This window comes from Leptomonas pyrrhocoris (genome assembly GCF_001293395.1).
Source record: "Leptomonas pyrrhocoris isolate H10 chromosome Unknown, whole genome shotgun sequence".
NCBI classification, from domain to species: domain Eukaryota; phylum Euglenozoa; class Kinetoplastea; order Trypanosomatida; family Trypanosomatidae; genus Leptomonas; species Leptomonas pyrrhocoris.
In genome coordinates, this window is record NW_015438359.1 from 917,499 (window position 1) to 930,590 (window position 13,092).

Genomic DNA, 13,092 nt, shown 5'->3' on the forward strand with positions numbered 1-13,092 from the left:
TCTCTCCACCTAGCACGCCAACCACGAGGAGAGAAACGTGCATATACACGTGCGAGTAGAGGAGGGAACACGTTGAGGTGGCCCTTATCATCCACATACACACACACACCTCAAATCAGAGACGAGTACTTTAATTCAACAGGGAAACAAGAAGCGATCATTCGTAGGAGGAAAATGCAGACCACTATTGAACTGATGTTCTCGAGTCTTTTTCGATGGCCGTCGGCGTCTCTTACACCGCAGGAGGAGTTTAAAAAGCTACACGCAACGCTGAGTACGCCGCCGCTGCTGCCTTCCTCTGCCGCCTCTCGCGCCGACGACTCAATCGACGCGCTCACCGCCACGGCACACATGGTGAGGGACCCGTATCATCTCATTATCTGTCAACACGGCGTGCTCAGCACCTCCGCCGACTTCGAGAACGTCATCACGGACCTCTTTGTGCATCACGAGGTGAGCGTGTTCGAGGCGGCGGAGCTCGCCAAGGCTGCGGCGGACGAGCAGGCTACCACGGCAAATGCGTCGTTCCCTCCGCTTCCCCGCACACGTACGACGACGAACGCCAAAGGCAACGGTCGGGCATCGCCGACGGAGAGCCCAGAAGTTGCGATGACGGAGGAGAGCAGCGCGGAAGACGACGCCGCGGGCTTGCCTTTCACCGTGCCGAACACTTCCATGCCGACCGTGACCTTCAGCGCAAGCAGCTCTGCATCGCCAAGGGCAGCCGTCGCCGCACACGACCTCTCCGTTGCCACAGCGCTCACCAAGCAGCAACAGCACCCGTTGTCAGCGGATGGAACCGGTGAGAAGTCCAATCAAACGTCGAAGGCCTGCGCCGATCCACTCCGGCCTGACACAGCGCTCACGCAGGCGCAGCGCAGCCGCCGCGACGGCTACAAGAAGACGTTTCAGCTCACCGTGGAGCACCCAAACCGCACCAACGGCCGACTCTACCGCAGCGGCAACCTCAGCGTCTTCTCCGCCGGCTCGAACAACTACCTCCGCTCGGATGCCGGTACGCTGGCGTGTGCGCAGAAGATGCTCGCGGAGACGGTGCCGCAGCTGCACGCGTGGCTCGACGACGTGGAGGCGCGGGAGCGACAGCGACGTGCACGGTGGTCCGTCTACGCTCGCCTGTGCAGCACCCCCGAGTCGGCACAGCTCGCGACGGAGGCGGCCGCCGCACCGCTACCGGTGTGTCTCTCCTTCATGGCGCACAGCTTTGGCGGCATCATCGAGCGGGAGTGCGTGTACCTTCTCCTCCTCGACACCACCGAGACGCGTGCGCAGAATGCCGCACTCTACGTCGCCTTGGTGCACCTGCGCCGCCGGCTGCGCGAGATGCACGTCCATTTTGAGAATTTTCTGAACGTGGCGACGCCGCATTGCGGGACGGGGGAGTGCCTGTGGTGGCCGATTTACTTCGGCGCATGGTGCCTCGCAAGGCTGCGTCTCTGCCAGACCTACGACGAGCTCATCTTGTCCGACGCCGATCGTGTGTTGCAGACGCGGTTGCTGGATGGGCCGCACCTGCAGGCACTGGAGCTCTTCCGCCGCCGCGTGCTGTTCGCGAACACCCATCGCGACCTCCTCGTTGGGTTCGGCACGTGCTCCCTCATCTTCGAGAACGTCGACACCGACCACACGAAGTTTGTGGGCGTCGCCGCGGGTGAGACGCCGTGCGCCGCCGCCTTCGCCGACGACACCATCGAAATATCAAAGCCGATTGTGCTGCGCTCGTTTGCGGAGGAGGAGGCTGAGGAAAAAGACGTGGAGTGCCGCTGCAGTGACAGCGCGGTACGCCGGCTGCGGTCCTGCGCATCATCGGCCGAGCGACGCACCTACACGCTACACGATGTGGATGCGGCGCTGGTGTTCGAATCTGCGGCGGATGCCGAATCTCCCGTGAGGACGACCTCAGGGGAGGGCGAAGGTGGCGGGCGTGAGGATGACGAAGAAGACGAACCGGCAGACGGCTCGGAGATCAGCGACGTGGTGCATCTCGCGCTGAAGCATTGCGATGTACTATCGGGGACGCTGCGTCCGAAGCCCACCTTCTCTTCTCTTCCGGGGCTGACCGCGTCCTCTATCTCGATGGTCTCCGCCGCAACGGCTGGGCAAGACTCTGCCTGCGCCGCCTCCTTCACGGTTGGCCAAAGCGTACCGTCGCATGCAATCGAAGAAGTACCATTGGAAAGCATCGTGGGGTGCTGTAGCAGTTCACGCGAAGACGACGATGACAGCGAGGAGGGCGACAGAAGTCCCACCGACACCGTAACAGCGGTGGTGGATGCCGCTGCGAGCCCGTCAGAGGATTTTGAGGTTGGGTACGACAGTCTTTCCAGCATGTCAGTCTCACCTGTGTCGCTGCTGGCACGCCCGATCTCTGTCGTATATGGCTCCCACAGCTGCGACGGCCACGCTCGCTACTGCCGCTACTCACCAAGCAACGCTGCGGCTGCCGGTGTTACACTGTTTGGGTCACCGCGGGGCAACGCGCAGTGGGGCTCCGACTCCGATTCCGCGTCTTCGTCGCGGCGGAGTCGCGGCAGCCACGTGGTGTCTGTGCTGACGGACCCGCGCTGGGCCTCGGAGCACGTGCGCCACGCCGCTTCTGTCGTGCACAGCGAGGTGCGGCAGCGACTGCACACGGCTGCTGCTGTGTTGAGGCGGCGAATTGGAGATGCGAACCACGATGACACTCTCTTGCCAACGGAGCGGAAGGTTGAGAGAGGTAGGGCGGTGTTCACGTCGCCGCCGGCCGCCACCAATGATGATGCGACCTGCTTTGGGCCGTCGGCGTCGTCCTACCTCGTACCGTCGGATGACATTCCGCAGTACCGCAAGACCCCACGTGCGATTGCAGCGCGGTTGCGCGAGAAGCTGAGCTGGCGGGTGCGAGCCGTTCGCTTTGACAATGTGATCCCTGTGGGGCACGTTGCTTGCTTGGGCAACTGGGCCTTCTGCGGGCGATCGCCGCTGCTCGTGCAGTCCGTCGCGGAGGAGCTGCTCATTATCCTTGATTGAGGAGGTTCACTGGCAGAAAAACCGCAGAAGCGGCAAGAGTGGACGGAGAGGTTTTTTTTTGTTGTTGTTGGCCAGCACACACGCTGACACATCGGCGGTATCCCACAAAGGGGTGTTGTGAAATGTATATATATATATATATAATTTCATATCTGTTTGACTCGTTGGTGGCGTCCCACCAAACAATGAAGTTGGCGATCGCACGTAAAACCAACAACAAAAAAAGAAAGAGAACCAACGCGACTCATCCGTTTATGTGGAGAGATACATATTAATATATATATTGATATTTTGTTCACAGTGTTTTGTGCTCTTTTGTGTCCATGTGCAGTTCTCTCTTATTGTTTTGCTAAACGACCAAATGTGCTTTATTTTTAGGTTCGTCGTATCCTTTTTTTTTGTCGGCTGCTCTGGGTTTTTTATTTTTGATATATGTTCTTATTTGTGTGTATTGATTCTCATCTTGAGCACCGTCGTTTCTCAAGTGAATTGTGTATGAACCGCGATGCGTGTGGAAAACTTTATTTCTCATTCTTTTGAGTTTCTGTCCTCGGCGCTGGTGCCGCCCGCTGCGTTGGAGCACGACGTACGCCCCCCTCCTCGTTACGTTTATATTCCCTTGTTCCTTTCTTTTTCCCTTGTCAGACTCGTCTTTTCATCCGCTTTTGCCAGTGCCCATTACGCCAGTGTTTTTTTTTTCTTCTCTCTCTCTTTATGGATTCATCGTCTTCGTTTTTGTCATGGTGGTATCGTTGTGGTATGGAAGTGGTGCGCTCCTTCGTTGGTGCGATGCTGTTTTCACCGCGCCTCACGTTTTTTTCTTCTTCTTTCTCTTTTCGTGATCGTGTGATTCTTGATCGGAGCTTAAAAAAAAAAAAAGATAGGAAAAGCAACTTCATAACGCCGTTTCTCACGCTCTCGCGCACTGCCCATCAGCGCGTTTGCTCCTCCTTCCTTTTACATCTAGGTGGCTTTCTTCCGCCCTTGCTGCTGTGGGATTATACTTTTGTAGAGCTTTTCTTTGCCTGCTTTGCTTTTCTCTCTTCTCTTCTCGTATGTATTCACCCTCTTGGATATGTGTGTGTATGTTTTCTGTTTTTGCGGAAGCCGTACGCAGCCCTTTAAAGAAAGAAAAGCGACAGTTTTGACGAAACATGTTAGCCTCTTTTTATATTCTTCTGTTTTCTGCTGTAAGGAACGTTTCGATGTTTGGAAACGCGAAACAAGAAAAGGATCCTTGGCAGCTTCTTCTTCGTTTTCGTTGTTGTTGTCGCGCTGCTGTCTTCTCTCTCCGATGTCCGGTTGCGAAGCCAGACAAAGCAGGCCCGTTGCAGACCTCCGTTTCACCTTTGTGACGGTGCTGGACAGTCGCAGCGATGCGCAGCGTTCCCATTGTTGCGGTTATTATTCTTGTTATTTTTTTTTCCGCCCTCCTCCTTCCCGCAGCCTTTTTATTTCTTTGTGATTCACTTCTTCCTCGCACCCTCTCTTTCCAAATTTCATCCGCAACGATCTCGCTGTGCTTTGCCAGCGTGAGAGAGAAACGGAAAGAGTGGGTGCGAAGCGACGCCATGAAGAAGCTGAACGTGCTCCCCCTCTTTACTCTTCCTTTTTTTTTTGGTGTTTCGCGATGTATCTTCGTTATGGTCTTTTCCGTTGTCGCAAAAAGAAAAAAGAAGAAGTCTTCTTCTTCTATTGTTATCATTATGGTAGAGAAGCGGTGGAATGCACACATTCAAAGAAACGATGGCGTCTTCCATGCGCAGCTGGGCGTGCGATCGAATGAAACTCAATGCGCGTCGCAGCTTTCGGGTTTTCCGGCTCTTGCTGCACCGCGGTTTCGGCGACAACGATCATGCTGCCCGGTGCGCTATTTATTTTTTCTAAATACAAATACTGTTTCCTTTTCTTCGTTCCTTCTGCGAACAGAGTGTCGGAGGAAAAATGGGCGTAAAAAACACCCTCAAAAAGAACCTCAAAAAAGAAAAGAAAAACACTCTCTGCAATTGCTCAACAACGTAATGACGTAAGCGGTGCATCATTGATCACGAGAACGAGGGCTATTACTCTTATTATTATTATTTTTTTTTACTGTTGGGTTGGAAGTGTCATTTACGGGAAAGTCAGTAACAAACGAAAAACTGCATGCACCCTGGTTTCCAGAAGCGCGTGCGCGTCCAACAGACATGGCGAAATACACCGACATTAGCTCTCCTGGCCACCACTACTTCTGTTGAAGTCTCTTAAAATAAGAAACAAGAAAACTTGCCGTTTCTCTGCTGCTGCGTGTTTTATTATTATTAAAAGTCCTTTGTTATGATGCGGCACGCGTCGCTTTCCGAGGTTGTATGTGTTTTATTAGCAGCCCACGTCGCGCAGATGCGCTTTAGCGCTGACCAGCTCTCATCGCGTGCTGCCCACCCATGATGTCTTGTCTCTTCTCTGTTCCTTGTCTTCTTCTCTCATTGCTTTTCACTACGCACGCGGCCGTGATGCGTATCCATACGCCTTCGATTTTGAATTTGTGGCAGCAGTAAACCCGGCTAGCGTCGACGTCACGACGAGAGCGGGCAGGAAAGAAAAAGGAGAGAAAATAATAACCAGCTGTCACGGCTGCGTGGAACTCGCTGTCTCTCTCTCTCTCTCGAAATATCAATTTTTTGGGAGCATACAATACACAACGCAAATTCTTTCACTATTGGATTCTCACACGCGTAACTCGAAAAAAGCCCTCTTTGTTGTTTAATGTAATTAGCCAACTGGGAAGTAACTCGCACATGTAATACAACTTAATCGGCAGGAGAGCTCCCATTTTGCGGTTTTTATGCCTTTTTTTTCTGCACGCCAAGAGAAGAGAATAGAAACCCCCGACTTTGCAGACGTCTTCGTCTTCGTCTTCGTCTTGTTTCATTTTTGTGTTCTTTCTGCGGATTCTCTCGCTCCGTTCACAGCTTCGGTAAGGCACCGTTTTTTTCTCTTCCCCTTTGTTCCTTTCTTCTTCTCGATTCTATTCATTCCGTTGTACGAAAGCGGTCGACGTCGGTAGGTGCTGTCTCGCGGGAGGTACACCATCTACCACGGCGACAACGCCGGTACCCCGCATTCTCTTTTTGTTGTTTTTTTGTTCTTGTCTGTCTCACTCTTTGCGCTTCTCGCTCCGTTCACAGCTTCGGTAAGGCACCGTACTTTTCTCCTCCGTTCTGTCGTTGGCCGTCATTTGTTGCTGAACGACAGGCCGATTGTAGATACATATATATTTGTAAACAAATCCGAGAGAGAGGAAGAGTTGAGAATGTGGGAATCGTTGCCACCTGTGGTGTCTCCGTCCGCCACCCCAGCAGACGAGCTGACGGGGGTCTCAGTCGCGACGAATTTGACTGGAATAATGGGCGGGTCGGGCCCTGAAGCGGGACCGAGGGCGTACGTTCTTTCCCCGCCACCGCCTCTCTCCAGAAATGCCGGCAACAACAGCGGCCGACTTCGTGGGACGACAAGCGCGCCGGCCATGCCAGTCGTCATACCAGAGCTAACGGCGTCACCGACAGCAGCGACGATAGCGGCGGTGCGTACGGCAAACAGCAATCCGTTTGCCACGCCGCGGGAGGTCTCGCTGACGTCCTTCAATGCTGGAGGCGGTGGCCACGACTTGAGTGCACGGTCGAGCTTAAACGGTGCCCTGCCTGCCGCGCCGCCTTTCCCACACCCCGGGAGTCTATTGCCGCTGTCGTTTTCGGCGGCCACAGCGGAGGGCAGTCGAGGCAACTCCGTCACAACGGCAGCCACTATTGCAAACACGCCCATCGACTCTGCCGGCGGCAGACCCGCAGTGAGAGATTCTTTGGTTACACCGCTCAGCTCCTCCACTGCCCTGCCACCGGCTGCGCAAACACATGCACTTTTTCCCTTTTCTGTGCAGCACGCTGTCTCGTGTCCACCGTCGTCATCGCAGATGCCGTCAACCTCTCACCTCTCTTCCTCTGCTGCTGCTGGTGGCCGCCCGCAGCACCTTTCAGAGGTTTCCCCGCTCCCCCCATCGCCCGCGACGTCGCACGTTTCATCCGCGCTGCACCACGCTACCGCGTCCAATGACGATACCGTCCCCGCTGCACTAACCCGTGGTGCCTCCCCGCGATACCCCCGAGCGAGCGAGGACCCGCTAGCGCAAGCCGCTTCGCCGCAGAACATGTCGGAGGTGAACGCGTCGTGGCGGAGCCCGGGCTCCATCACACTCAACAGCGCTCGGTCCACGAAGGATGCATCCTCACTTTATTTCTCGCCTACCACGGCGGAGTACGCGGGAGACGCAAGAAATGTTTGCGGTGGTGGCGGTAGTGGCTCAAGTGGCTTTGCGGGTCGTGGCGACTCCTTCACCTCCTCTTCTTCCGCCGCCGCTGCTGCTGGCCGATACAGTAGCCACAGTCACAACGCCCCGATCGCTGCGGCGACAGCAGCGGTTGGACCCCGTTTAATGCCTTTACCGGGGGACGCCGGTGCTCTTGCGTCTGCTGCGTCCTTCCCACGGCCCCCACAAGTCACCTTCCCACCCATGCTCTACGCTGAAGCGAGGCCAGGCATGGCGCCTGCGCCAGCATCTATTACCAACGCAGCACCAGCAGGAGCAGCAGCAGCAAACTTCGCGCCGTCGTCGCGTGCGGCACCCGCCTCTACGCGGTCGTCTTTTCTGGCCACTCCTTCACCTTCCGCCTCCGCGGCTGCGGCTGCCGGGGAGGTGCGTTGCAGCAACAACACCACGACGGCGAGCGGCGTCTCGTTGACCTTCGCTTCGCCGGCCTTTGAGGCCGTAGGAGGTGCGGCGCACGTCGAATTTGTCTCGATGCTGAGAAATGTCGGTGCGATGCCGGTGGGCTTAGCAGCGGCGACGCAGCCACATAATAGCTCCCCATTGGGGCCGGCCATCTCGTTCTCCCCACCGCCTCGGCACACGGTACAGGGGCTGCCGCCTTCGCCGTCCACCGTACCGGCGGGGGCAAACAACATAGGCAGAGCAGGCACCTTGCCAGAGCCGACCTCTTCCACTTCCACCTCCGCCGCCGCCATTGTTCTGGCTTCCCAGGCTTCCCAAAGCGCAGCGGCTCGTCCACCGCTTGAACGAGGCGGGTCGGGCAGCGTGCGCGCGGTCAGGGCGGCGTCGAGCTCCGCGACGTCACCACCACCACCACCACCACCACCACCTGCCGCGTCCCCTGCGTCCCCCGCCTCCACCACATCCGCGACGTCACGTGACACCCATCATCGATACGCCGTTCCGTTGGGTGCGAGTGGAAGGGGCATGGGCTGGGGCGGAGAGGCGGTGGCACCTGCGCCTCGAATGCCAACGCCGAACACCACCGCCGCTGCCGCCGCCGCCGGACACACCCCGCCGTTTTCTTCGTCCAGCTCGCATGTGGCGTACGCATCGCCCTTCACGACGACGCCCGATGCGGAGGTCGCCGGCGACCACCACGTAAACGCTGGCGCTGCGCATCCTCACATCATACCCCCTCCACCGCACGCGAGGTTCCCCCCACAACAGAACATGCAGCTCTCGTTTACGCAGATGGGTGGCAGCAGCAGCAGCAACGCCTTTCGCCGCGCTATCGACACCCCCACGGACGGCTTCGACGCACAGCAAGACGGCTCCGTCGATCACAACCAAAGCTTCTACTTTGGCACGACGGGCAATGACAACCTCCGACGCAGTTTTTTCTTTCCTCCCACTGCACATCCGTCGAAGGGCGAGCGCGACGACGGCGCGGAGCAGCACGCTGGCGATGGCGCCGCCGGGCCCGGCTTTGAGCACAGCGCGCACCTGCGGCACCCCGAGCCGTTGGTTCCCCCCCGCGTCAGCTCCGTATCGCGACCCAGCGTATCCGCTGCCGCTACAACGCGGTCGACCACGCAGAGTGCAGACGCCGCCCCGATTGAGACAACCGACGGTGACGAGCACTACTGCTCCCCCGCGCAGTACTGCGTGGAGGCCTTCCCGTCCGGCTCGCCGTCGCAGCAGCAGCAGTCGCAATTCATTCCCCCGCAGCTGTTACTGCAACACACATCCAAACGAGGCGAACAATCATTCTCTCCGGGATCCTCCTCCCAGTTGCAACGCAGTTGGGACGAAGAGCCCCCGCGTAGTACGGCGACCGAGGGATGGGGCGGCGGTGGTGGTGGTGCGAGTGCCAGCGGCCGGCTTTCTCTCGTTGCCCCTCGTGCCTCCTTCTCCACCGCGTCTCACCACACTCGAACCTCTCCGGTGGTGGGTGGCAGCAGCAGCAACAATCTGAAGGGCAACGTCGGCACGCGTGCGGGGAGTTCGGCGGACAGTCCGCACAGTGGGACGATTAACGCGTCGTTTATCTCGCCCACACTGGCGAACTCGATGGTGCAGCACCGCTTTGAGGACTCCACGGCCAGCGCATCCGGCACGAGCTTCAGCCTGCCGGAGGGCAGCACGTACATGTCCGGCCGGGTGGCGGCGGCGGCGGCGGCAACCAAGGGCACCAATCTAACAATCTCTCCGCGCGCATCAGCTTCCGCCTTTCCAGTGTCATCGAGCGCCTCGCTGCCGTGCACGGCGCAGAAGGTCGCACCGGTACCCGCTTACATCCTGGACTGGGAGCGCAGCTTAATCGCTTTTCAGCATCGCGCCGAGAGCTATTACACCTTCAAGAACTTATGCACCGAGACGTACCTCACCTTGATCGAGCACGACGTGGATCGCTTCCTTGTCTGCTACTACAGCGGCGGTGCAGTGAGGCCGGAGGAGGCGGTGCTGGAGGCACTGGCGACCCGTGCAGGGACTCCCGCGGGCGTCTCCTCGCGTGTGCTGAGCAGCACGGCGGGGAATGGCGCGCAGGGAGGCGGTCCTGCGAAGAGTGGTTCAACGAACACAACGCTGCACAAGTTCCGTGAGGCGGGATCGAAGTGGCTGAAGAACTTCAAGCGGGCAGCGCTGGCGCCGGTGCCGGTGTGGGGAGACCCGAAGACGCCGTCCTCCAGCGTTGGCAGCGTCACCCCGCTGCGTGGTGGTCGCAGTCTCGCCAGCAGCGTCAGCAGCACTGCTGGAAACAGCCGCGCCCCTACCCAGCCGCCACAGCCGTCTCTCACGCTGGATGCGACGGCGCAGTCCGCAACGGCTGGCTCAGATGAATGGTGGATGATCACCGACGTAGCGGCCTCCGCCGGCGAGAACGTCAACACGAACAGCATTGCAAGCGGGGAGCCGACGTACGCTGCGGGGATGCAGCCAGTGTCCAAAGACGCCGGTGGTGTCTACTGCGCTCCCAACATCGAGACCACCTCGACCGACGTGGCGCCGCTGCTGGACCGCCAGCTCAGTTCCAGTGGGAAGTCCTTCACGACCACCTCGACGCTGTCTGATGCGCTATCGAACACGTCATCCGCCGGCGGCGTGGCCGGGAGCGCCTCCCAGAAGCTTCCGCGCTCCCGTCTCTCCTACAACATTGCGGCCGAGGAGGAGCTGCGGTGTCTGCGGCAGCTCGGGCCCTACGTGGCAAATGTAATCGAGGAGACGTACATGGATGTGCGGCCCAGCGAGCAAGTCCTGCAGCACGTCCGGCGCAACTACCCGATCATTCTAAATGCCCTGCGACACGTGCTGATGATGAGCGGCATCGATCCGGCGCCGCCGTCGGACACGCCGACACGGCAAGCGCGATACGCTGCATCCCTGTCCGGCAGCAGCGCGGTCGCGGAGGCGGCCAACATGCTCATTGCCAGCCGCATCCGACAAGGTCTGCTCCTGCCTTCCATCCAGGCCACCTGGCGCGACTACCTGTCACCACTCGAGATGAAGGTAAAGGAGTTGGTACTGATTGCGACGACCAACATCGATCCCATCCTGTATGAGCTCCAATCTGTGCCAATGGACGGCATCACGACGGCCGAGATGAGCGCTTCCACCTTGGCAGACCTCGAAGCACGTCAGCGGCTGTGCGTCTTGCGTGAACAGCCGGTTCGTCGTCTGGCGCGGCTGTTGCGCGGGGACGAGGAGTATTTGGCCTCCATCCACACCATGGATGACGAGTTTGTGGAGAACGGTGCGGCGTGGCGGTGGCGCAGTGAGGCGATGCGGAGTGCCGGTGCTGCGCTGTCGGACTACGTCCCCGTCTACGGGCTGGTGCTGTCGCGGCTGCATCGACTCGAAATGGAGCATCGCACGGTGCTGGAGTTGTGGTGCCGTGGGAGTGAAGCCGCGTTTGCGTAGGGCATTCTTTCGGTGCTTTGGGGAGGGAGGAGGGAAGGGGGAGGGAAGAGAGAGAGAGAGGGCGGCCACAACAGGAACAGTACAGCGGCGCTAGTGTGCGTGTGTGACGCAGCGCCAACGGTCAGCTTGTCTATGCTCATTCGTGCCATAGCGACTGCGATTGCCTGCGCCGCGGTTTCTCGCCCTTTCTGCAGCGCTTTCTAAAGCTCAGCTGTCATCTTTTTTCTTTCCTTTTAAACGAGGTGTGCGTGTTTGTGGGTGAAGTGCGCTGTGCAGAGCGCTGTGCAGAGCGCTATTTGCTTTGAAAGAGGACAAAAGGTATTGCTCTCTTTTCCTGAGCAGCAAACAAAACTGCCATATTCTTACTATTACGTCTCACGTGTGCACTTCGCAGCGTTGACGGTGGCTCCCGCTTCCAATAGCGCTTCTTTTCGGATCCGCTGAAAGGGAAAAGACGAAAACTCCTTTCAACGGTCTCTGCGCAGTGGGCTCGTCAACGTTCTTCTTCTTCTCGCTGTTCTTTTTTTTGCATCTCCTCTCCACCTTTTTTCTTTCTTTATGCTTTACCGAACCAAAAGGCGCATGTGAGTTGGTGGTTTACAAGACGTTGTGGATCAGTAACAAGTGGAGTCTTTGAGATACTCTGTCAGGATAAAAGCAAATATATATACAGTTTAAAAAAAAAACAAAGTAAAAGGCAATGCTGCAATGTTCAACGTGGCTGCGTCAGCCAGTGTCCGCCCTTGCCGCAACAGCTCTTTGCTTATTTCCTCGACGCGGTACCCAGGTTCACCGACAGCAACGTGTGTGGAAGCAGCCGGACGTACGGCAACTCCGCGATCAGCCGAAGCTGAACCGCCTAGAGGGCATCATGCAACTCGCGCAGCACAACCTGCCAGATTCCGCAAGCCATCGCCAGGGGCGCGCTTTCACTGCGAATGCGCAAAGCGCGCTCCTGTCACGTCCGGGCGGCCGCTCCTCACGCCTGTCCGATCCACGCGCCACCTTTCACTACAAGAGACGAATCAACAAGCCGCGCGTCAACCCGAAATCATTTCGAAAGTACTACAATTCTTCCTGAGCAGCGTTTGCGCTCCTTCTCGAATCGTGGCTGGGGGATGCGGTGGGTCTGCTGTATGTGGCCTCAGCGCCGGCAGAGACCTTTCACTTTACTGTCTTTTTCTATGCGGATGAGAAGTGCGACGAGTGAAGTTGTGCACCTTCGGGGACTTCTCTGGAAAAAAAGCAAGAACACACATATTCATTAAAACAAATACGTAAACAAAGGATAAGAGCGGAGAACACTGAGTGATTCACTATTCCTTTATTGAAGGCCGAAAGCAAGATGATAGTGACATAGCGGAGAGACGAGTCAGCTGTATTCATTCCTCTCTTTGAACTTTTTGTTTTTGGTTTTGATTGATGGACGGCTTTTGTAGTTCTCCTACTCGTTGAGATTGTTGAGGCGTCAAATCCAGCAATTTCCTGCCTTCCTCCTTTTTCTTTTGAATTACTCTTCTCCTTGTGCTTCGCAACTTGTGTTTCTTTCTTTCATTGTACGCAAAAATAAAAACCATGTTGAATCTCACGTTCTTCCGGCACGAACATCACCTATACACACACACACAAGATCCAAACAACGCAACCACACACATCATAGACCGTCTGTAGCAGCCCCATCCCTCGTTCTCGAGCGACCTCCTCCGCAACCTACGTCATAAAGCGTTTCGTCCTTTTACCGACGTGATAGACACAGTTCTTTTTATTTATTTATTTCTTACGTTCTTTCTGTTGTTATCAGTTCTCATCTTTCATATATATATATATATATATATATATAT

General features: G+C 57.0%; 5 protein-coding genes across 5 annotated transcripts in view; all 5 read left to right on the top strand.

Moving 5' to 3' along the window:
- Positions 1–174: 174 nt before the first annotated feature.
- Positions 175–3,027, top strand: ABB37_02117 (hypothetical protein; the record flags this gene model as incomplete). The annotated part of the gene is made up of 1 exon (XM_015798934.1): positions 175–3,027. The coding sequence occupies one exon, from the start codon at positions 175–177 to the stop codon at positions 3,025–3,027; it is 2,853 nt and encodes a 950-aa protein (XP_015662412.1).
- Positions 3,028–4,403: 1,376 nt separating this feature from the next.
- Positions 4,404–5,057, top strand: ABB37_02118 (hypothetical protein; the record flags this gene model as incomplete). Its single annotated transcript, XM_015798935.1, has 1 exon — positions 4,404–5,057. One exon carries the CDS (start codon positions 4,404–4,406, stop codon positions 5,055–5,057), a length of 654 nt encoding a protein of 217 aa, XP_015662413.1.
- A 499-nt stretch (positions 5,058–5,556) lies between these two features.
- On the top strand, positions 5,557–11,251 carry ABB37_02119 (hypothetical protein; the record flags this gene model as incomplete). Its single annotated transcript, XM_015798936.1, has 1 exon — positions 5,557–11,251. Exon 1 carries the CDS (start codon positions 6,320–6,322, stop codon positions 11,249–11,251), a length of 4,932 nt encoding a protein of 1,643 aa, XP_015662414.1. The 5' UTR covers positions 5,557–6,319.
- Positions 11,252–11,827: 576 nt separating this feature from the next.
- ABB37_02120 (hypothetical protein) lies at positions 11,828–12,445 on the top strand (the record flags this gene model as incomplete). The annotated part of the gene is made up of 1 exon (XM_015798937.1): positions 11,828–12,445. The coding sequence occupies exon 1, from the start codon at positions 11,960–11,962 to the stop codon at positions 12,443–12,445; it is 486 nt and encodes a 161-aa protein (XP_015662415.1). The 5' UTR covers positions 11,828–11,959.
- A 434-nt stretch (positions 12,446–12,879) lies between these two features.
- Positions 12,880–13,092, top strand: part of ABB37_02121 (putative mitochondrial mitochondrial RNA binding protein, putative (RBP38)) — a gene marked incomplete at its 3' end in the record, with an annotated part of 1,584 nt that continues 1,371 nt past the window's right edge. Inside the window, exon 1 of the mRNA XM_015798938.1 lies at positions 12,880–13,092. This exon is cut by the window's right edge and continues 1,371 nt beyond it.